This window comes from Cervus canadensis, chromosome 2 (genome assembly GCF_019320065.1).
Source record: "Cervus canadensis isolate Bull #8, Minnesota chromosome 2, ASM1932006v1, whole genome shotgun sequence".
NCBI lineage: Eukaryota > Metazoa > Chordata > Mammalia > Artiodactyla > Cervidae > Cervus > Cervus canadensis.
Window position 1 is genome coordinate 47,792,039 of NC_057387.1, and position 24,463 is coordinate 47,816,501.

The 24,463-nt window shown below is 37.4% G+C and overlaps 2 protein-coding genes across 2 annotated transcripts; one reads left to right on the forward strand and one right to left on the reverse strand.

Annotated features, from left to right (window-relative positions):
• Positions 1–321: 321 nt before the first annotated feature.
• On the reverse strand, positions 322–20,920 carry DR1 (down-regulator of transcription 1). Its single transcript, XM_043460611.1, has 3 exons — positions 20,465–20,920; positions 11,198–11,361; positions 322–4,143 (listed from the first exon to the last, which is right to left on the reverse strand). Exons 1-3 carry the CDS (start codon positions 20,682–20,684, stop codon positions 3,997–3,999), a joined length of 531 nt encoding a protein of 176 aa, XP_043316546.1. The 5' UTR covers positions 20,685–20,920; the 3' UTR covers positions 322–3,996.
• Positions 20,787–24,320, forward strand: LOC122428782. Its single transcript, XM_043448891.1, has 3 exons — positions 20,787–20,842; positions 20,919–21,696; positions 24,261–24,320. The coding sequence occupies exons 1-2, from the start codon at positions 20,787–20,789 to the stop codon at positions 21,685–21,687; spliced, it is 825 nt and encodes a 274-aa protein (XP_043304826.1). The 3' UTR covers positions 21,688–21,696; positions 24,261–24,320.
• Positions 24,321–24,463: the final 143 nt, after the last annotated feature.

Genomic DNA, 24,463 nt, shown 5'->3' on the forward strand with positions numbered 1-24,463 from the left:
CTAGTTCCAGCACATACGCTAAGGGCAGGTCTTTTATTTTGAGTTCACAGGACAAGGCTCAGTGGTTACGTTTATGACAAGTGGGGGCAGGTGAGAGGAGGCTATTTACGCTACCATTCTCCTTGCCCCGGCCAGTCCTACCATGATACGCTACGCCATGGGACGAGGTGAAAAATAGAAGGGACAAGCTGTTACAGACGGAGAAGAAGGGGAAAAAAAAAAATCCAAGTGAAGCCAGTGGAAGGCAGTGCCTATCCCATGTGGACTGGCTAATTCTTTCCAGTGGCCACTGGATAAGAGGAAATATCTATGAATCCAAATAGTTATAACAAAAAATTTTTAAATTCAATTAAAAACTTAAATCATGAACTTTCTACAAGATACTACTTTTAAACTCAACATAATGTTTATAATTACTTAAAACTTACATTTCTTCTGAGGAGCAATAACCTAATGAATGTATAATACTACTGTGTCAATAACAAAATACTCAAATACTTTTGCTTTTATTTTCCTCTTGTATCATACTAAATAACAGACCTCCTGTAGCAAGTATAACTCATTTGGTGTAATTTAGGAATTTCGAGAAACTACTGAACATTCTACGTCACTAGACCATTATAGTAATTCATTATCATAGTACACATTAAAATGGTGCCTTTTTACAAACACTTTGGAAAACTGAAAGTACACACTAAATACCAAATACATTCACACCCTTTAACCCAACAATTCCACTTTCAGGTATAGATTCAACAGAGACGCATGTATACACTCACAAAATGACAGGTATAAGAATGTTCTCCACAGAATTATTCATACTAGTCCAGAACTAGAAACTATTCAAATGTCCATCAATGACAGAAAGGATAAATTCTGCATATAATGAAATACTATTCAGCAATAAGAATGAATGAACTACAAATACATGCAACAATATGAATGAACCTCACTTGGGCAGGTTAAGTAACTACCTCCTAAAATACCTAGGATTGAAGCCCTGAAACCTGTAAATGTTAACCTAATATGGCAAAAGTGATCTTGTGACGTGATTAAATTAATGATCTTGAGATGGGGGATTATCCTGGATTATCCAGGTGGGCCCTAAGTGTTGATGCAGAGGAACATTTGACTACAGAAGAAAGATGATGTGATGATAAAAGCAGAAGCTTTGAACAGAGGAAGAAGCCACAAGCCAAGGACTATAGGCAGACCCTGGAAACTGAAAAAAGATAAGGAAATGGATTCTCCACTTACAATTTCCAGATTCAGGAACCAATCTTGCCTCTGACCTAATAAAACTGATTTTGGACTTCTGATCTTCAGGACTGCAAGAGAATACATTTGTGTTGTTTTAAATTCCTTAAGTTTGTGGTATTTTGTTACAGTGGCATCAGGAAATCAATACACTCAAAAATAAAACAATGAGCAAAACAAAGAGTGTATTATGTATAACTGCATTTACATAAAATAAAAGACAGGCAAATTGATTTTAGAAGTCAGAATAGTAGTTACTTCTGGGGAGGAAGAAGAAAGTGTGGAGACGGGGCAAAAGGAGAGCTTCTGGGGTGCTCATAATACTGTTTCCTAATCTGAAGGTGGCAAAATGAATATATTTAATTTGTGAAAACCCTTACTTATGTACTCTTCTACATGTATGGTATATGTAATTTTAAAAATTGATGTCTTTTCAACATTTTTCAATCTGATAGTCTGCTGAAAAAGACAGACATATTCAAGGAGGTAGGGAAAATACTTACCAAACAATAACTTTATTTCTCAAGAATACTAAAAATTTTGTCTTTCTCCAAAAGATTTTAAAAATCTCAACAAAAGACAGAATATAATAGTTAATTGCTAAAAAATAAACTAAAACACTGCTGAATTAGCTCTGTTATGCCTGCATCCTGGGACTGTAAATTACAAAAATACAAGTAAAACCACATTTTCTGAAATAACAGTAAACAAAGGAGAAAGTCAAATACTATATACCAAAAGATTAAAATTGTTCTGGGGGGAACTAGGATTCTTGAAACTAGTAAAAATGGTAGTAATAGAAATCTCATGCCATCAATCTGTACAGATCATTAAATATAAAAACAATTTATAAAACACATCAGATTTTATTGCTTGAAGAATACAGCATATGAAAATCACAAGAATGTCAAAATGAAAGTCACTAGGATTTGAACATATAATACATTATCAGATGCAGTAAAATATTAATTAACCTGAACTCTGCATCAAAAAAAAGGTATGGAAAATATCTACGTTTTTTCCTAAGAAACAGATATACTTAAAATAGAAAGTATAAGGGAGTTACAGTACAAATTAGAAAAGCCAACACTTATTAACTTATTATTTCTTAGACTAGACTACCTTTGGTACTTAAACTTTTAAAAAAACAATCCCTTCTATCTTGTTCAAACACACTCATGGATACAGTATCAACTTAAAACATTCAGCAGGATTAACCTATTTGTGGCATGGAAATTTATTTATTATTTATTTATTATTTATTTAATAAATGTGTAACAATATTTCACTTTTTCTAAAACTGCAAAATATGACCATTAAGAATATGATCATTAAGAAATCTAATACTTGTACATTTGACTTATTTAGCTCTTCAATTAAAACTGGAATTCTAGCAGCCACAATCTATCTTTAGACCTGGTGAATACACAAATTTAAACAATTTGGCAACTGACATAGTGATTTAGATTACTTCATACTATCTTAAGTGGCTTTTCCATTTTGTTTTCAAAATACAAACACAATAGGCCAGTTCTTCAAAACACTGGATTCCTATAAAAATCACTATTGTACTTTACTTATTAGAACCAAATTAAAGCTTTTCCCTTTTAACAAGCAGGTTAAAATTATTTATGTTTCACAGAGGGCTAATCAATTATGACACATTTTCTTAAACAAAACAAAACCAATCATTTTTTAAAGCTATCACTCAATTATGATGGAGATAATGATGCCATTTCAAAGGAAGTATTGGACACTCTAGGCCATCTAGTCAAGAAACTGTAAAAGTAATGCTAAAAACAAACAACAAGGAAACTATAACTACAAGTTAAATTACAAAAAGAATCCCCTCTTATCGCAAGCATGCTCATTAACTGTCATTTCTTTCCCCTAGGAAAGGTCTTAATATTCATGAACCAACCAATGCAACCTAAGCAACTGTTTCACAAGATGGACTAAGCAAGTAATACTATTAATGATTACTGGAGTGAAATACTAAGAATCATGACAGTCCTCAAAACTGGGCAGTCTTTGAAATGTAATAGTGTAGCTGAAGATGAATTATGCTATAATGAAACTTAAGTTTTTAGCTCTACATAAAATAAAAACAAAATTGAAAACATAACCTACCAAATTTTATAACTACTATTGAACATACTCCTTCCTAGTTTTTGAATGCCTTGTTTTGAGATCTTTTTTAAACAAGTATATTTATCTGAGCATGTATGTTTATTGCCTGTATATATATACTCATTTTAAAAGACAAAATCCAGATACTACAAAACTGAGCTTTGTTTTTTCACCAACCTGATCTAATGTCTACTATATCACACAGCACCTCCCCCCAATAATTTAAAATTCCCAATTTTTAGTTTAGTTAAAAGGGCAGAGGAAATGCAAATGAAGATTTAGAGCTTCTGTATAAATTTCACTGTATTTTTATAAACTTGAAGTTTTCTGTAACACTGTTTATTGATCAAACAGACTCACTGCTATCTAAAATTTCATAAACACCATTAAAAATTCAAAATTGATATTATACTGAACCTTAAGTTTTCAACAGTTCAAAGAGACAGATTTTACATGAATAGCACACAACAGATGAAACTTAACAGCAGATATCCCTAGAATACCAATGGCAAGTCCACCAAGATGCAAAATTACAGATAAGCATTTTTTCACTGTTTTCTTGTGCAGGGAAAAACATTTTACAGGGAATAGAAACTCAGCTGGTGAACTTCAGATATCATCGTCGTCGTCTTCATCCTGAGAAGACCCGGCCTGGGTGGACGCGCTTGCTGACGCAGCAGCGAGCTGTGCTTGCTGGGCAGCTTGCTGCATTTGAAGCCATTCCTGTTGGGCCAACTCTGCTTGTTGCTGTCTAGCCTAAACACAAAAAACATTAAAAAAAAAATTTTTTTTAACCTGTAACATGCACACTTTGTATATCAAGCCAACCATAAACTTAGTCATTATTAAATTGGGTATTTTCCAACCACTATAGATGTTGTACATCAGGACATTAACTCTGTAAGAAAATATAATGAGAGACTGCTGCTTCTCAATTCTCTTAAGGAGAGTTTACAAAAGTTTCCATAAAAGTTTTCTATAAAAGTTTCCTTTTATGTCACATAATGGTTCAACTGAAGAACCTAAAAAAGTTCACAGAAAAATCACAACATTCTCTCTCTGGTTTTCTTTTCCCTGTGTTTGCCTCTCTTTTGTTTCACTTGACTCTTTTGCCCTCTCAACTTATAATTTTGATGTAAATACTTGCAATCTAAAAATTGTATCTGTGGTTTAGAATATCACTAGTACAGTACCTCTGTTACAGAAAAGTACTGAACATGAATGCAATAGCTATCCTGATATTTCTTTAAAGTTTCTATCATAGTTCTTTACCCTATAGATACATTTCTTCCTTCCTCTGCCCCTTTCCCCTCTTTATAAATGCACACATATGTATGCGCACACACACATACACACAGAACATACCGTTCCCACATACAAACTAGTGAAAATACTTATCTAGTACTGAATTTGAGGATAGTTAAAATCCATTCATTTGAAATAACCTCTATAAAAACCACCACTGGATCTGAGAAACCAAGGTACATCCACAGGCATTACATGCTCTGTTGTATGAGCTAAGGTTCCTTCCCAATTTAATTTCATTAGCAGAAAAACTATACCAAGAAGGGAAAAATGAATCTGTTCTTGAAAAAAATCACATAATTTCCCATTAAGAGTTTACCAAAACAATGTTGTTTCTCCATTTCTGCCTTTTTTCAGAATTAATCTTTTAGCCTGGCTCATTCCCTCGTTTAGGAATGGCCAATTGCTAGCCAGTATTTAAAACACACATCAGTTTTCTTGATCTTTCTAGGTCACATTCTCCGCTCTATTTCATAGTCTATTATTCTCTATGCATTCCCATACCTATCTATTTTGTTCTCTAATTACCTGAATATATTATCTTTTTTCTCCTCTAGACTTGAGAATAGAAAATGTTTCCATATTCACTGTTGCTTTCCCAACATACAGGCCCCAAGGGGTTTCTGAATGAACGAATGTTTTGTGGGAAAACAGTAATGCTCAGCATAACCTTAAGATTTTTTACCATGTACATTTCTAACTTTTCTTAATAATATAATGCATTTATTATCCAAACATTCCCTGGGGATAATTATAATACATAAAAAAATCATTTAATTGTTACCAATTAAGTCCAAATTTCTCAGCCTAGAATTTAGACCCTCCGAATTACGGTGTGCTCCACTATATTTTCTCTAATCTTCTTTCAAAGCATTTATCCTGTGCTAAAAAACAAAACAAAACAAAAAACCCAAAAGAACCCCACCTAGAACATAAAATGTTTTCTAATGATACTTCATACTCTCCCATTTCTGCTACCTTTACTCATGCTGATAGTCATTCTTTTTGAAATCTGATTTTCACCTACTGTAATTCTTCTCTTCCTTTAAGTACTCCTGAAATACTATTTTCTCCAGTAAGTTTGTTTCTGATTCCTTCCAGTATTATTTGGGGTCTAATAAGGAGACATAAGTCACACTAGTTAGGGAAACAGAAAGAATGTAAATATAAAAGATCATTAACCAAGTATAAAGGTTCTAACTAGGTAATTGAAGAGGCGAAACAAACACTAAGATTTGTGTGTGGCAACTACAGGAAGCAGCCACCAACCTTAAAAGTGAAACAAGGGAAGAGGCTGAAATTTTTAAAACTTAGAAGGTTTGAGGAGCAAACCACAGAACTGAAACTCAGCCTTCTGAAGAAGGAGTATATTTGGCTGGTACTACCATCTCTAAGTTTAGAAGAGGGCCCCAAGATTTGAGACCCACATACCTGAGGAAGGGGATGCATGTTCAGGTAGGTTCTGTAAGTATTAGAGAAACTGCAAACCAGATTCAGTTGCTGCTACAGGAAAAAACTGATGCAGCCAGGGTGAAGCACTGCTGCGTTGCTCAAAGGAACCTGAAGCCAACTGGAAGTAAAAGAAAGGAACAAGTGCCTTCTTCCACCCAGCCATGTAATCTCCCTTCAGAGCCCCCCATTAGCAGCAGAGTCTAGGAAAGTCAGCTAGAAAAGCAGAAACATGGTTTGCAGACTACTGTGCCCATTCTCAAAGCTAGCACAGGAAGGGGATTTCATGTTGAAACAATTGCTTAGTAACTGGCACACTTCTACATTAAAATCTGTACTTGGGGATCTCTTTATATCTTCCTCATGAGTAGCCAACCTCATATAACAGATGTTAAGGTATCTATATTATACCTCCCCTCTGAAACAAAAATGTTTTTTTGTGTTTGTTTAGGAAATTAAAGACCAGGTATTTTAGTAACTACTTCTACCTATTTTTATAAAGAAATATGGAAAATATTTCCATAATACACAGGCATATTTACTATTATGGCAGGAATACCCAGAGTTCAAAACAGACTAAGAATGCTTCACAGAAAATACTTGAAAACTGTAGAGCAAACCAAACATATCAATTTAATCAACTTAAGAATACCTACTCTGTGGCCTAATCACCTATAAATAGGTATAATTTTGTGGCACAAAAAAAAGTCAAATAATCTCAAGTCTCTACACAGGTTTTATTACAAAGCTGCTTTATCTCATAGTTTGTTCATTATCTCATAGTTTGTTCAATAATCTGCAAAGACATGTACTGGTTATATTTAAAATTTAACTGACTTTTTTAGGTACCACTGCCCCGTATCAGCACCAATACTTTTCTCACTGAACAAAAAGGACTCTGATACCTTTAAAATCAATACTGACTGGTAAATATTGTTTGTATTTATGTCCATAAATTAAAATTTTTAGTGGTATTTACTTTAATTTCTTTCCTCCTAACTTGCTTCTTACCCAATCCATCCAAAGTATTTTCCTTCTAAAATCGAAGAGTGAAAGAGAAGTAAATTAGGCATTACTTGCTAACCCACTTCTTCTGGAAATTTTCATTATGTTTTAAGACTCCCACTCCCACATGCTAATATGATTCATTTACAATTTACAGTTAACTTTAACCTCAACATACTAGTGGTACCTCCTTTTCAAATATTTGCTGCGAGCAGTGAAAGGCAGCTTCTCTAAAAGAGGCTGCTTTTTGTTAGTATGTTTTAAAATAAAGTCTAAATGATTAAGTGAAATGAAAGTTATGAAAAAGATGGTATAATAATTTATCAGTTCCATTCATATTTAAAACTAAAGTATTAACACTATGTGCTCTAGGAAGAGTACTAAGCAGCTACAGTAATTTTACTTCTCTTCTGATTTTTCTCACAAGAGCAAAGAAATACTAGGGTATTTTTTTATCCATAGGTCAGGGCAAGACAGAAAAGAGATAAGGGAGGAAAAAAAACAACAGATGACAAGGGTAGAAAAGTGAAGACAGAATTTGCAGCCAGTAGATTATTTCCTTCATTCAACTTTTTCTCATAGAAATGATAAAGCACATTCATTCCACTTAAAAGTTCCAAAATAAAATTTAAATAAACAAAATGGTGGCTAGAGTATTAGCATAGTATTGTAGAAAGAGCACAGGTTTTGAAGTCAGAAGATATTTACCCATTTCATTTGTCTAAGTCGATCCTTCCCAGTAAACTAAGCTTCATAATGACATAACCACGTCTCTTTTTTACACTATTATAAGCTTAGCACCTAGCACTATATCTGGTAAATAGTGAAGACTTTAATAAATATCTGTAGAACAAATGATCTCATGCATGCCTCTCCATCTCTGAATCTGTTTCTTAAAGTGTAAATGAGTACAGTAAAATTTGTATTGTTCATTAAAAACTCTGCAAAGTATATAAAGTATTTAGCAGAGCATCTTTCCCTTTATCAAATATTTACTTTGGCACCCTGTAGGTGATCTACCATAGTAGAGACTCAATAAATAATAGCCACGAGCTTTTTAAAAAAATTATCAATCCTCCATTCATACCTCATATTCATATGGATGACAACAGTTTGCACGTGGTCGTGCCTGCCTCAAAGGCTTTTCTACTTTAGCACCTATTTTCCATGTTGTTGTGAGGATTAAAAAATACTGGTAAAACACTTAACACATGGTTAGAACTCAATAAACATTGGTAAGCTGTTTTTCCTTATTAGTTTAAATGGTATCTGGTGTCTAATGCTTGATAACTTAAAATTTAAACAATTTTGAATATAAGCCAAACTGGATGTTAACGACTATAAAAAGATCAGTTATGGAGCTAATCTGGAAGAGATGACCTAAAATGGTATTTCCTAGTTCTAATGGTAATTACTATAACCTGTAGCAATTCTCACCTCTTCTATTCAAAGCAAACCTGTCTTTCATTTTCAAATGAGAAGCCAGAACATTGTAGGGAAAAAACAGTCTCACTTCTCCCCCCACCTTCTTTTTTTTTTCATAATGGTGAATAGATTCTTGAACCTCCTCAAACTTCAGAATCATAATTTGGAAGATCAAGGTTGAAGTAAATGATTTCAAAAGTCTGTTCCACCCCTATAGTCCTGTGCTTCCCTGACACATCAATTTAACTCAGTCAGTCAACAAATATTGAATACTCCCCCTGTGCTAGTTAACCATGTTAGATGGGTGCTAAAGATACAATTCAGAGAAGGCAATGGCAACCCACTCCAGTCCTCTTGCCTGGAAAATCCCATGGATGGAGGAGCCTGGTGGGCTGCAGTCTATGGGGTCGCCAAGAGTCGGACACGACTGAGCAACTTCACTTTCACTTTTCACTTTCATGCACTGGAGAAGGAAATGGCAACCCACTCCAGTGTTCTTCCCTGGAGAATCCCAAGGACAGCAGAGCCTGGTGGGCTCCCATCTATGGGGTCGCACAGAGCTGGACACGACTGAAGTGACTTAGCAGCAGCCGCAGCAGAGATACAATTAATAATAGGTCCAGCCTTCAAGGAGCTTACAAACTAATGGCAGGGACAGACAACTGTAAATGATCACACAGCACTATTCCTATGATGAAATAAGTATCTCTGAAGAACTGAAACACTGTATTTTACATCCTCTTTACCACAGGATCACCTCTGACCCAATGACTCAGGTCTAACTTTCAAGATCTTCCCACTGGAAAGTGAGTTCAATGCTTTATATCAAAAAAGTATGTACTTATAGACAGTTTGCTTGAGCAATCTGAGCATTTCATTAGTACCCAGAAATGGAATGGACTATTTTTTAAGCTATTCTTGTAAATCTTCAAGTTCATAATTCCTTGCTCCTGCCTTTGCAGGGTAAGTAGGAAGGAGGTAGAGATGAGCAAATGAAAATATCAGTACGATATCTCAGTCCGTGATGATAAATTTAGCCTTGGACAGTGATCTGCATTCTTAATAACCAGGTTATTAAGCTCTCAGTCTTATAGGGAGTGAATATTTAGTCATTCAAGGATCACTGTAGGGTTTCCCTTGTGGCTCAGTGATCCGCCTGCCAATGCAGGAGACACGGGTTCAATCCCTGACCCGGAAAGATCCCACATGCCGTGGGACAGTTAAGCCTGTGTATCACACCTACTGAGCCTGTGCTGTAGAGCCCAGGAGCTGCAACTTTTGAAGCCTGTGTGCCCAACTCCATGACAACAGAATCCACCACAAGGAGAAGCTCCTGCCCTGCTACTAGAGAGTAGCCCCTGCTAACTGCATCTACAGAAAAGCTCACATACCAATGAAGACCCAGCACAGCCAAACATAAATAATTTTTTAAAAAAGAAGAGAAATCACTGTACACTGTAACTATCTTCTCCCCAGCTTCAGGGAACCTGGCAGAGAAGGAGGGAAGGACAATTTTTCCCGCTAAATTTCTTCTTGTTCTTGCCTGTGGGTATTCTGGACCAGGCCCAGTGCACCCCATGCCTGAGTGGAAAGGACTGATGGAAAGCTTTTTTCTTTGCATCAGCATGGGGCATATGTGCATATTGGTTGTTGTGTTATTCACTCCACGTGGAAGCTGTGTGGCATGCTGCATGGGCTTCTTCATCTCCTAAACCTCATCCCTAGGTATTTTTATCAGGTAATGAATGCTGCCAGCCTTTGTTGCCTCTGCTGTAACACAAAGGCACAGTGAGCCATGGAGACAAAGGAAGGTAAGAGATACTATAGCAGTCATCTTTGGAAAATATGATCTTCCACAGAGGGATGCTCCAAAATACGTTACAGAGCTTGTTTCCACTGTCACCAAGGGACCTGGAAGGGAATGAAGAAGGTACCCAGGATTCTGACAGTGGGCTAAGGCAGGCCAAGAAGATGGCAGAGCAGTAACACTGGAGAAATTCTGAGAGGCTAGTCACAAACTCCACTCAATTCCAGCTCCCGGTGGTCTCCTTTTTTAAAAAACAGAGGGAAATAACAAATAGTTCTTGTTGCTAATCCTCCAGAGACTTGACATTAGAACAAGTAAAAAAGGAGAAAAGTTTTCTGCCTTTCTCTGTTCCACTGGCCCTTCAAAGTTTTTAAGATTAGAGTGTTTTAAAGGTATAGTAAAGACCTAAGTTAACTAAAAAGTAAATGTTAGTCAGATTTTTTTAATATGCCATTCGTCTAAAAATTTGATAAAATATTTTCTCACCAGTTCATCAGTTTAAATCTTACGAATGTTTAGGTATACTTTTCATGCTTTTAAATGGTCATTCTGCCTGAAAAAAACATCAAAGTAAAGTCTCAGTAGTCATTTGGAGTTGTTCTCTTCAGAAAACAGGTTGCTGCAAATATTTAAACAGTAGGCCAAATAGAGTCAAACTGCCCAGAGCTAACATCAGACTCTATGATCAAACAATCAGCCACAAAAACAAAATTGTTTGCATATGCATATTGACTTGGGAAATGATTTAAGAAAACAGTATGATTTTGGTGTACAAAAAGGGTCAGATTCAGATGAAATAATTTAATATGTGTTACTTACTTTTGCAAATAATTCCTGTTGCTGTCTCAATAATTCTTCTTCGGGAATGCCAAGATTTTCCAAACGAGAACTGGCCTTTCTTCTTTTTAATGCTACTGTCTTGCATTCTTGTAAGACTTCTTTTACTTCACTGATATAAGAGCCAAAGCCTAAACTTTCTAGTGCTGGGAAAATGAAAATATGAAAACATCAGAAAGTGATAAAATACCACTTTTTCTTCACCAATGGAATATTTTGTGAAGCTTGCCAGTGGGAAGGTGGGGGTAGTGGGGGGAGGTATTTGGAGGGGAAGACTATTGTCTTCTAATAATTTTACCTATTTTATGGTGCACAATAATCATCTGTATGACTAAGACAAAATATTTTATCAGCTTTCTTAATACTAGATTGCAAATTAGTTAAAACTTAAGGAACATATCAAGGCACAGGCCTTCACTTTTCCTTTTCAACTTTTTAAAAACTAAAGCATTTCCTGTGAGGGAAGGAAAAAAAGGCCCAATGTAAGAACATGTGGTTTTACTAAGAAAACATTTTTTCGTGTACCACTCATAGTAAATAAATCATTAAGTCAGTCATTTTCTCAAAGAATACAAAAAAAGGAAATATTTGGAATATATTTGTTAGGAAATATATTTAGAAAAAGTAGGCTTAGAAAAAGTAGTCTGGTAACATAAGCTTTAACTTACAGCAGGATAGGAGGAAAGAATAGCTAAGTTCTTTTGTCTAATATACCAACAGGAAACTATTTTTAGCAAAGACACTCAACCTGCCAAGTTTAAGAAATACTGCTGGAAATAACTTATGAAATTTGGAATTTATTCAGCCAAAGACCCTGAAAATCAAACTTAACAAGAAATACTGCAAAAATATTTAAAGTGATGTGGAAGAAAAACTGAGATAAAGGAGACTATAAGGATAAAAGAAACATCAACAAAATATTCTATTTTTTCACATTTAGAAAGAAAAATTTATAAGAAAATAAAGCCTTCTATAATCTAGAAAGACAAAGCATAAAATTTCCTTTTGGTTCACAGTATTTAAAATTATATAGTTTTCGGTATGTTGACTAATGCCCCAAAGTCATACTTTGCTTTCTGAACCAACAATGAAATACAGGTGGTAAAAAACATGGTAAATGAACTTATTTTTACAGACTTTCAACAGTTATGATGAACCAGACTTCCTCAGTAAAGATGCCCTAAGTTCTAAATCTAGGAATTTGCTTTTCAGGGAGAATACCAAATATACCTTTAAAATGTACATTCCCATGTAAGCTGAAGTTTTTAAAGGCATCTTGAGTGATTTACAGTTTTAAATTATTTCGTATGTTAAGCTGTTTTCACCATCTTTAGAAATAACCTGATGTCAAGAAGTAGACTGCTACTACTTGAATTTTAACTTACAGACCCCATTCTTTTGACCCTCCCCAAATTTCAATAAGACATTATTCTGAATTCTATTTACCAAATTACCAACCACCTAATTCCTGGCCTCAAGGAGCTTGGGGGTATAGTAGGAAATTAAGTGAAAACTAGGCAGCCTGAATTTTTTACTTGAATTGACAGACATTATTTTTTAAGTGTTAATGCTAGAAGCCAAAGTTTTTCATTTGTATTTTCTCTTTTTAAAGACACAAGCATATTAGTGTATTTTCAATAATACTGGTTGGAAATAATATCAGAAGAAACTAGTAAATGACTTATGTGTTCCACTACAATCTAAAGAAGTTTTATTTATTTAGCCCTACAATAAGATCCTCCAGGATCTAGTCCCAGCTACCTTTCCAGCTTTATTTCTGCCATTAAATCCCTGAATACTTTGCTAAACCTGATCACTCAGTGTTTCCCAACAGGCACTGGTTTCCCAAATTCATGCTGACAGTAATTCATTCACAATCCAGATCAAACTCTGTCTTCAAATTAAGCTTGTCTGATCCTCCTAGACAGAAATCCGCTCAATTCAGTGGCTCAGTAGTGTGCGACTCTTTGCAACCCCATGGACTGTAGTATACCAGGCTTCCCTGTTCATCACCAACTCCCGGAGCTTGCTCTAACTCATGTCCATTGAGTCGGTGATGCCATCCAACCATCTCATCCTCTGTTGTCCCCTTCTCCTCCTGCCTTCAATCTTGCCCAGCATCAGGGTCTTTTCCAATGAGTCAGTTCTTCCCATCAGGTGGCCAAAGTACTGGAGTTTCAGCTTCAGCATCAGTCCTTCCAATGAATATCCTGTGTTGATTTCCTTCAGAATGGACTGGTTGGATCTCCCTGCAGTCCAAGGGACTCTCAAGAGTCTTCTCCAACACCACACTTCAAAAGCATGAATTCTTTGGGACTCAGCTTTCTTTACAGTCCAAATCTCACATCCACACATGACAACTGGAAAAACCATAGCTTTTACTAGAAGGATGTTTGTTAGCAAAGTAATGTCTCTGCTTTTTAATATGCTGTCTAGGTGGGTCATAACTTTTCTTCCAAGGAGCATCTTTTAATTTCATGGCTGCACTCATCATCTGCAGTGATTTTGGAGCCCAAGAAAATAAAGTCTCTCACTGTTTCCATTGTTTCCCCATCTATTTGCCATGAAGTGATGGGACCGGATGCCATGATCTTAGTTTTCTGAATGTTGAGCTTTAAGCCAACTTTTTTACTCTCCTCTTTCACTTTCATCAAGAGGCTCTTTAGTTCTTCTTCACTTTCACTTCTGTCATCTGCATATCTGTTATTGATATTTCTCCCAGCAATCTTGATTCCAGCTTGTGCTTCAGCCAGTCCAGCATTTCTAATGATGTGCTCTGCATATAAGTTAAATAAGCAGGGTGACAACATACAGCCTTGATGTACTCCTTTCCTGATTTAGAGCCAGTCCATTGTTCCATGTCTGGTTCTAACTGTTGCTTCTTGACCTGCATACAGACTTCTCAGGAGGCAGGTAAGATGGTTTGGTAATTCCATCTCTTTAAGAATTGTCCACAGTTTGTTGTGATCCACACAGTCAAAGCCTTTAATGCAGCAGAAATAGATATTTTTCTGGAATTCTCTTGCTTTTAGACAGAAGTAATCTCCCCTTTTTGAAAACAGAATTTGAAACTTGGTTCTCACTGTATTTGTATAATCTTGGATATATCACTTAATATCTAAGCTTCAATTTTCCATCTCTAAAATGATAACAGTGTCTATTTCATAACACTTCCTACAATCAGAAGCACTATAATGGTTAAGCATGCAGCCCCTAAGGCTGCCAGGAACTGACACCCAGCTCTTAGATTAGCTGTGTGACTTAAGGTAAGTTCCTTCACCCATGTTCTTAGAAAACAAGAATACAGTACCTACATTTCATCAGATCATGTTGCTATGAAAAATAAATGAATTAATATAAACAAAGAGCCAAGAAAAGAGTTTGGCCCACAGAAGGAACAAAATAAAGCATTTATTATTATATTATTGTACTTTATTACTTTAAGGGTTGGAGGAATCAACAAGTAATTAACTGAAGGCATTTAACACAATGTCCAACACAGAAGAGTTCCTTACCTAACTTGGACAATGTATTATTCATCTTCAGTTTTTAAACTTATTTTTCTCTTACATTTTAAGGAGTACACTAGTAAGTGTACAGGACCCAGATAAATGCACAGCTACGCACTGTTGCTGTTGTTGCTTAGTTGCTCAGTTGTGTCCAACTCCTTGTGAACCCATGCATTATAGCCCGCCAGGCTCCTCTGTCCATGGGATTCTCCAGACAAGATATAATGGAGTGAGTTGCCATTTCCTACTCCAGGGGATCTTCCCAACCCAGGGATCGAACTTGCATCTTTTGCACTGGCAGGAAGGTTCTTTACCACTGAGCCACCAGGGAAGCGACACAGCTACTACCACCCCATTAAATTCTAGCTAAACAAGTATATTAAATTCACAAAATTAACAAATCAATGCAACAGAGAGACAACTCTTCAAATATCATGAATTCAAAACTAGACATTAATAACTTCAATCCAATCTACCTTAAACCATGGCGGTCCTGGGTTAAAAAAAAGAAAAAAGAATTGCTACTAAAATCATTAAGGTTGAGAACACTGCTTTCAAAAGAAAACTGCAAGTAAATCCAAGGTTAACATTAAATATTATTGAAAAAGCTGTGCTCTCAACACTGAGTACACTGTACTCTCAAAAAATGGTTCAACAAGAGCAGCCATAAATTTAATCTCAAAACTGTACTGACTAATCCTAATTTTAAACACATTTTGGCTAACAAATATGATTAACTGGATATAGCATTTTCTAAACAGGGATATTTTACATCTGTTATCATGCAGTAGTAATACCCCCATTTTACATAAAGGAGAATCTTAAAGGATAAGGAAATGTCCCCTAAGCAGGACCATCTTAGCTGTGCAGGTTGTTCAGTGCACAACAGCAACATATCTGAGGAGAGCCATTCATACTGTAAACATCATAGATCTGAATTCTTATTAGGGCACTTTTTCTGGCAGATGGTAATAAAGGTTTTCAAGGAAGGAGTATCTTTTTCTAATTTGTACAAAGGGATTTTATGGACTGCTGATCCCCTGGCTCTAAGGATCTCAGAGTGAAAGCTAAAACAATAAAAATAAATAAAATGAATAATAGTACATCTATTTTTAAATTTGTGGATAAAACACATATCACTTGTTTCTCAGAGGTCTGCTGACATCTACCTTACAGCATATTAGGGGGAAAAAAACCCTTAGCAATATTTTTTCAATTTGAAAGATAGACAGTTATGACTACTTAAAAAAAAAAAAAAGTAAAAATGTACACCCAACAACAATTTTAACATAGGTATATCTTATATTTTACAGTAATGATGTACTCCCCAGAAGTTTTGTTATAACATGAATTTGTGTGAATTATTTTATCCTTCAAATGCATAGTGTATGCTTTTCATTTAAAAAAAATAAAATATAAAAAATGGCTTTCTCTAATTTCTCTACTTTCTTTTGTTTGTACGTTGGGGGAGGGAGGTGCTGTGGTTCACTTAAAATACATTAAGAGAAGGTAGGCCAAAGTGATTTCTTGGCTTAATGGCCTAACAAAGACCCTGAAGAATCATGTCATCTATGGCAGCTATCCCCAAACTTTTTGGCATCAGGGACCAGTTTTGTGGAAGACAATTTTCCCATGGTGGTAATGCGAGTGATGGTGAGTGGCAGATGAAGCTTCCTGCTCACCCATGCTCACCCTCCTGCTGTGTGGCCCAGTTCTAACCAGGGGTTGGGGATCCCTCCTCTATGGTATCACCACTCCTGGGGATCCGGGACAACAACGAGAGATGGATGGCAGAGCAAGAATCAAATATCATTCATCTTTATATCCTTAGCAGTATCTAGCACAGTGCCAATCCAAAAGTTAACTGTTGGGTGGCAGAAGGAAAACAAAAACAAAAGACATACTGATTTTAAAGAAGACAGTAAAGTCCTAACTTGAAAAGGACCTGTGTGTGATAAATTGTTCAATGCAAATGACATGCGTCCCTTCAGAAAAAAAGTATCAGTATGGATGCTTATCTAGGCAATACAATGCTATTCTCATTATTATTACTATTATTACAATACAACTTCTTTGCAATCACTTAGATCCCCTGATTGCAAAACTACTTCAAATCCACTTTCCAAAACAGACTGTGGTTGAAGCTTTAGAACAAGGATACTTAAAGTATACTGTGGATTTGTATCACAACTGCATGTAATTGTCTGCAATGAGTTAAGTACAGAAACTCAAAGTAAGCATTTTAAGAGCCTTCACAGCAAAACTGTAGCTATGTGAAGCGATGGCTGTGTTAACTAATTTTATTGTGATAATTAATTCATAATATATACACACACCAAATCATTAGGTTGTAAAACTTAAACTTACACAATGTTATATGTCAATTATAGTTCAAAAAGCTGGGGAAAAAAAAGAAACTTCACAGTAATTTGACAGTAATTTTATTTCTATTGAATGCAGTATCAAAATTTTTCATTTTGTTTTTCTAGTGACTCATTTTTATTGTATTTTACCAAGTACCAGCGTGAGAGGGATTGGAGCAATACAACTGCTGAAGTGAATCCTCAGAGGCTTTTTCAAACTTTGACTAACTTGCAGTTACTATTCTCAAAAAAGTAAGAAAGAAAATGTAGCAACAGATTTAAAATGCAGAAGTAAAAATAATATCATTTAAAATATTCCTATTTACACTTTCTCTTTATAAATGGCATCATGACATAAGGTTAAACATAACAGACCTTCAGTTTTACATTTTAATCAGTATCATATAGTTTTTAAATTATAATTGTAGCATATATTTCATGTAAGTTTCTCAATTCTGACTGATTCTCAATAATTGCTAAATTATACCTCAAACCATTAAGTATTATTTGTACATAAATGGGGAAACCTTAGTTAACAGATTTGCCTAAGGCCAAACACTTCACAGTACACTTTGCAGTTCTTAACTCTCAATGTCAGTTCTTTCCATAATGCAACAGAACATGTTAGAACTCATTTAAGAATGTGTTCACAGAAACCCAGAAACAAAATAAAAAATCTTTGAAGTATATAACTCCATTTGTGTGTATGTTATCTTCAATGCCAAGTCCATGTTCTTAAACTCAAAATAAGCAAAATATTTATATTAAAATTTTTAAAAATTTTAACTAGGTTATATAATTTCAAATTTACTGGCAATAAAATTTGTTCAACTTTAGCTTGCATTTTACAAAACTGCCTCCAATGCTTAATTTGCTCTGAGAAGGCAAAGCAAAGTGGCAAGTGAAATGTCCTGAAGCAAAGTCTAGTTCAATAAATGTATTACTAAAAAATTCCAAACTTAAACATGTTAGAATCAAACCACTTTAAAATGTACATTATTCCACTTGGATATATCTTACATTCCTAAATAATCAAATTGACAGAACAGCATAAAAAAATGTCATAATCAGCTTTCCAGAGTTAGTCTATAAAATTACACTTTAAACACCTAAAAAAATACACACCTTAAGGATTTCTTTTAAAAAATTTTAATCACGCAAGACAAAAATTTCTTTAAATGATTAAGCAATATGAGATTATAAATATATAAAGTCTATCCCTCTAATTGGGGAGAACTTGGGGTTAAAATGTACATCCTTATCTAACACTTAAGAACAGCAATGCTACAAGAAAACCAAAGTAATTTTATAATGCTGTAACAGGTCAATACATTATTTTTTTTAATTAATAAATCATCCTCAGTACATAAGGAAAATGCTTTCACTGGAACTTTCTGACTCATACGTTAAACTGAATTTAGCATATTCCAAAGTTGAGCTATTTAGCTAGCATACTGCTAGCTACAGCTGCACTTTTCTTCCATCATGTCAATCAGAAATCTAAATATATCCTAGAAAAGAATAAACTCTACCCAAGAAGACAGATTGTAAGGCGTTATTAGATTTTTGGAAAGATCCCCACTTCTGTGGTGTAAACAAATGTTTAAGCAGATCCTTTTGAAATCTTTTGCAATTTTCATTAGAAAGGCAATGTTGATAAAAAGATCCATTTTCTCTTGTATGAGTTATAAAAGGAAATTACAGCTATTTGTGTTGGACAATCTTATGAAAGATTTGTGACAACTGCACATATAATGTAAAAATAAAAACACAAGACAAAAAATAGACGACTTGGCTTTCATTTTACTTGCCAGAGTACTCTAAACAAATAGAATACTAGCTTTAAAGTCAAATATACCTTTTCCTAGGGATTTTTCTCCTTATATACTGAAATGGAAATGTCAGAGTATGTTTTATATATCATTAAAGAATCAAAAATGAAATTACAGAAGTCATCTAAAAAATGAAATGACAAAATGCTTCGGTCAATAACTACCATAAAATACTGTATATGGTGAATATGAGCTGATGTGTCCTCTACTTCAGAATAACAGGAAAATCACCTTTTAAAAAGTTAAATTGTAACAATAAAATGGTAGATAACTGCCTGCCTACCAAAATTAACAATGAATTTTTTTTTCTGACTTCAAAAGCGATCCAGAAATTGTTAGAATTTTAATTGGGTTATTATAAAAGGTAAGCTATCACTTCAAAATTGACCACAACCTTCCCATAAGATTATATGTACCAGTCACAGAAAGTGCTTCCCAAAACATTATGACTAGTAAATGTCTCCCCATTCCTGAAACACACCATCAGAATATGGTCCCCCAAAGCCCTATTAACTGAACTAAATGCTTTCCAATACACAAGAGGAGAAACTTAAACTTTCAGAAGTGCTGTTCAATAAACGCTTAAGTGTATACATCTAAACGGGGAGGACAGCAGGAAACAAAAGGGAAAAGTTCCAAGAAAAAAAAAACTCACGATCTTGAAACCCAAGCTTTAAAAATCTACCTCCAAGGAACAATGCAAGCTATGGAAGGAAGGAAGAAAGGAAGGAAGGTTAAAGAACACTGACTGCCTCTTTCTCACAGAATAGAACTGGAGTGCTTTGGCAACTTGTTGATGAACGGTGTGTGTGAAGTTGTTCAGTCGTGTCCCTGTCTGTAGCCCGCCAGGCTCCTCTATCCATGGGATTTTCCAGGCAAGAGTACTGGAGTGGGTTGCCATTTCCTCCTCCAGGGGATCTTCCTTATCCAGGGATCGAACCTGGATCTCCCACACTGCAGGCAGACTCTTTACCATCTGAGCCACCAGGGAAGCCCATGAAACCATTTTTAAAGCAGAAAATATACTCCAGTCAACACTAATAAACTTTACAATTGTGAACGTTCACGTTAAGAATATTTTTACTCATGTTCTGAAAATTGATCTTTTCTTCTACACTGGTGAAAAAGGTCGGGTGGGAAAGGGGTGTCCTCTCCACTCAAGCTTGAACTTCCTGTCTGAATTCTAATTCTCCAAGAACTTCTGGCTTCCTCTCCCAGTTGTCATGATCCAGGTTTCACTTCAGGCAGGCAAAGTTCTTTTAGGTTTACCTGGCTGTAAGCTGAGGCCGCTACTACTATTTTCTTTGAGGGGATGTTAGCCGACTTAATCGCCTGCAGCTCTCACCTGCATTTGCTGTTTGAAAAGGACCACGAGAATACTACAGAGAGGTCTGAAGGCACCGGCTGCCTCCATGCCCGCAATGGCTTTTCAGTTACCAGTACTAACCAGGAGACAGAACTGAAGGCTTTGACATGAACGCGTCACGCGACCAGCAGGCTGTCCCCGGCCCCTCTTTGAAACAAAATCCCACAAATACCACTTACCTTGTATGACGTGCTCTGGCGAGATGGTTTTCTTTTCCGATTTGTTGCAAATCTCATTGGCTTCAGAAGATATAAGGTGAATGAATTCAGTGCAGCAGTTCACCACCAGCTCCCGGGCATCGTTAGCCACCCGGACATTGGGGAGAGTCTCTTTGATCATCTTATTGATAGCAGCTCTGGGTATAGTGAGATCATCATCGTTGCCAGATGAGGAAGCCATCGCACCTTCTCTCTCGCGCCCCGACTTTTAAAAACTCAACTCTGGTCCACGACGATTTTTCAAAAGGCCGCCCTCGGAGAGCGATCCAGGAGTCCCTCTGAGATGAGCGTGCAGAAAATTAAGGGGCCAGGGGTGGCTGGAGAGAGAGGGGAACACCGGTGTGTGTGAAAGATTTAAGCCGAGGTTGGGACCAAGCAAAGTTGGAGTGGCGGGGGGGTGGGGGGGTGTGCTGAGGATTCTGGGGACAGCACTGCCCACGTCGGAGAGGGGAAGGCAAGGTGGTCCGGAATCTGAGCACTGGAGAACCCCCTTCGTGTCTCCTCAGAGGGGCGTGCGCTGTCGTCTAACCGTTCCCCAACGGCGTGGAGCAGAGGCGAGGTCCGGGGGCACTGGTCTGGCCGCGGAACAGGGCGGACACTCAGTGGGCAAGGCTCTACAGAACCGGAGCCCCCGCTGCCGCCGCCGCCGCCGCCGCCAGCAGCCGATGCCCCCGCCTCGGCCAAACCATCCTTCAGACACCCGCGCCGCCGCCTCACAACATGTCGGCCGCAGCCGCTGCCGGAACCGGGACGGTCTCCAGGGAACGAATACGGACAGAACCAGGCACAAGGGGACCGGCGGCGGCGTCTACTGTGACCGTTTAGCCCGAACGCAGATCGTGGAAGCCGAAGCCACCCCAACGGTGGTCCCTCCAGAGGCCAGAGAAGAAGGTTTACTGGAAGCCTCTCCCGATACCCTTTGCGCTACCGGAAGCCTCGCCCCCACACGTTACCCCCCCACCCCACTTCCAGACCAACTTCCGGGTGTGGCAGCCGCCCTTCCCCCACCCTCGCCGGCGGGAACCGCCCGTCTTCTCCGCCAGCAGCTTCCGCCTGCCGCAGTCCCGGCACGCGTTCTGGGATCCCGCCCCTTCCCAGGGATAGTGACCGGGCGAGCGCGCGCCTCGCGGTACCGAAGACACCCGAGCACGCGCCAGGGCTTCGGCACCAGACGCGGGTTGTGATGGGTTGAGGTGGGTGGGTGTACTGGCTAGGGTGGATCGCTGCCACTACCTTCTCTCAGCCAGCTGAGGCCTCGGAACCCTTTCTTAGCCACGTTTGTAGACAAAGGAGCGCTGGATTTTGTTCAAAGAACTTTCTTTGCTAAGGTTAAGGAGCCCGAATTGAGATTGAAAGGAAGAGGAGCGAAGTCCAGGCTCGGGAATGGGATGTGGGAAAAGGAAAACTCCGTTTTCCTGGGTCTGCGTCGTCCGGAGGAAAAAGTTGTTGATGATATCTAATAGACTTTATTCGGACCAAAGCTATCTATGGTCCTCCACCCATTTTCTGGGTTTATGGGAAATGAAACAGAAGTGACAGCCACTACTAATTAACAGCTAAGCTGGAAACTAAAAATAAGATCCAACGTAGTGGAGAGGCATAGTCTACAATGAGCCAAATTACAAGGTTCCAACTTAGACGTTTTCCCTGATGTATTGGTTCTGATAAGGTGGGGAAAAGTGGGTTAAAGTGTATTCAGAAACTGATTTTTTCTCCTTTCCAGGGAAGCAAACGTGTGACAAGTTCTTTACAAAAATTGCATTTTTTTTAAAAGTAAGTTTGCCATAAAGTAAGTTTGTCTTTTTGAAGAAGAGGCTGTGTTATAGAGTGTTGCAATTTCTCAAAAGTAAAAGAGATAACATTTAAATCAGTTTAGGCACTTTAGTTAATCATATACAGTTGTTGTACATACTTTGGCAGCAACTGGCTTGTTTGAAATGTTTTCTAAAAGTTTTGTATTTAGGTGTACGACCCTAGATGTGGCATATTGAGGAAACCATACTTACTTGTTCTTTTTTTTTTTTCAGCGTTTTCTCCAGTACACTTGCAGGTTCTTTAATTTCTGCAGTGTAGACATTTGTTTCTTAGCATTACTAAGTTTAGTCAAAATAAAATGTCTTTGATAAAATATTTAAACTTTTTCTTCAAAATAGGAATGTGAAACTGTTGGCTCAGATGTAGGCCTATGAAAGAGTTTCCTTCCTATATATCTTGTTTCCTTTCTACATGCTTGTTTGTTTCCTACACAACTTCATAATATTCTTCTGGAAATCCAATTTTTGTTCTTCACAACTCGAAAGGGTCCAGCTTGCAATGAAGAGTACCCCCACCACCACCACAACTAGAGAAAGTCCACTCCCTGGAAGACCCAGCATAGCCAAAAATAAATAATAATTTTAAAAAATTACAAAAGGAAGTGCTACAGATGCAGTGAGCTTCTGGTTTGTTCATCCCTCTATCCCTGGGGCCTCACAGATCCTGCTACATAATAGGCACTTGGTAAATATTTGTTAACTCTGGAGGTGAATGAGGACCATTAAGGATAGTAGAGTAGAAAAGAAGTCCAAAGACAAAAAGAAGAAAGTATGTCAGGGGAGACTTGTTAGAAACCAAGAAGGTACAGTGCAAAGGAAGCCACGAGGGGAATTTTTTTGTTTGTGTTTGCACACATGTGTGCTAAGTCACTTCAGTCAAGTCTGACTCTGTGCAACCCTATGGACTGCCACCTGCCAGTCTTCTCTGTCTGTGGGGTTCTCCAGGCAAGAATACTGGAGTGGGTTGCTATGCTCTTTATTTTTGGCAGCCTTGGGTCTTTGTTGCTGGTGGGATTTCTTTAGTTGGCCAGAGTGGGGGCTACTCTCTAGTTGTGTGTGGGGTTTATCATTGTGGTGGTTTTTCTTGTTGGTGTCTCTAGGTGTGCAGGCTTCAGTTGGAAGGGTGTGAGATGCCACAGAGAAGCATTGTTGGAAGGGGATCAATCACTGAAGTAAAAGGTCAATAGGACAAAGTAGAAGCCAACATGCAAACAGTTAAGGAGAGGAATACAGAAAAGAGCAAGGAGCACAGAACACACTTTCCAAAAGTTGGGTGGTGAAGGGAAAGGGGCAATGGAGTGACACTTCAGGAAGAAGCAGGGTCCAGAAAAAATTGCAAAAGCTAGGAGACACATACATGTAGTTCAAAGGAAAAGAAGTGTAGATTGACAATACAAGCAAAGTAAGACTTTAAGGAAAGGGAGGTGGATGAGATTGAAAGGTCCAAATAGAATGATCAGGATTAGATATACAGATCTGGGCATAACAGACTGAAGACAAGATTATTCCTTCTAGTACAGTGTTCATCTCTTGTTTGTTCTTTAGTTCTTCTAAGTTCTCTGGTAAACATTTCTTGCATCTTCTCCATTCTTTTTCCAAAACCCTGGATCATCTTCACTATCATTATTCTGAGTTCTTTTTCTGGAAGGTTGCCTATCTCTTCTTCATTTAGTTGTTTTTTCTAGGGTTTTATCTTTTTCTTTCATCTGGGACATAGTCCTCTGTATTTTCATTTTGATTTACTTTCTGTGATTGTGGTTTTCCTTCTTGAGGCTGCAGAATTGTAGTTGCCTCTTCTGTCTGCCCTCTGGTGGATGAGGCTAAGCAGCTTGTGCAAGCTTCCACATGGGAGGGACTGGCAGTAAGAACTGGATCTTGCTCTGGTGGGCAGGGCTATTCTTAGTAAAACTCTAATCCAATTGTCTGCTGCTTTCAATTTGTAGTGCTGGAGAAGACCCTTGAGAGTCCCTTGGACAGCAAGATCAAACCGGTCAATCTTAAAGGAAATCAACTGTGAATATTAACTGGAAGGACTATGCCGAAGCTCCAATATTTTGGCCACCTGATGCGAAGAGCCTACTCATTGGAAAAGACCTTGATGCTAGGAAAGATTAAGGGCAGAAGGGAAAGGGGGTGACAGAGGATG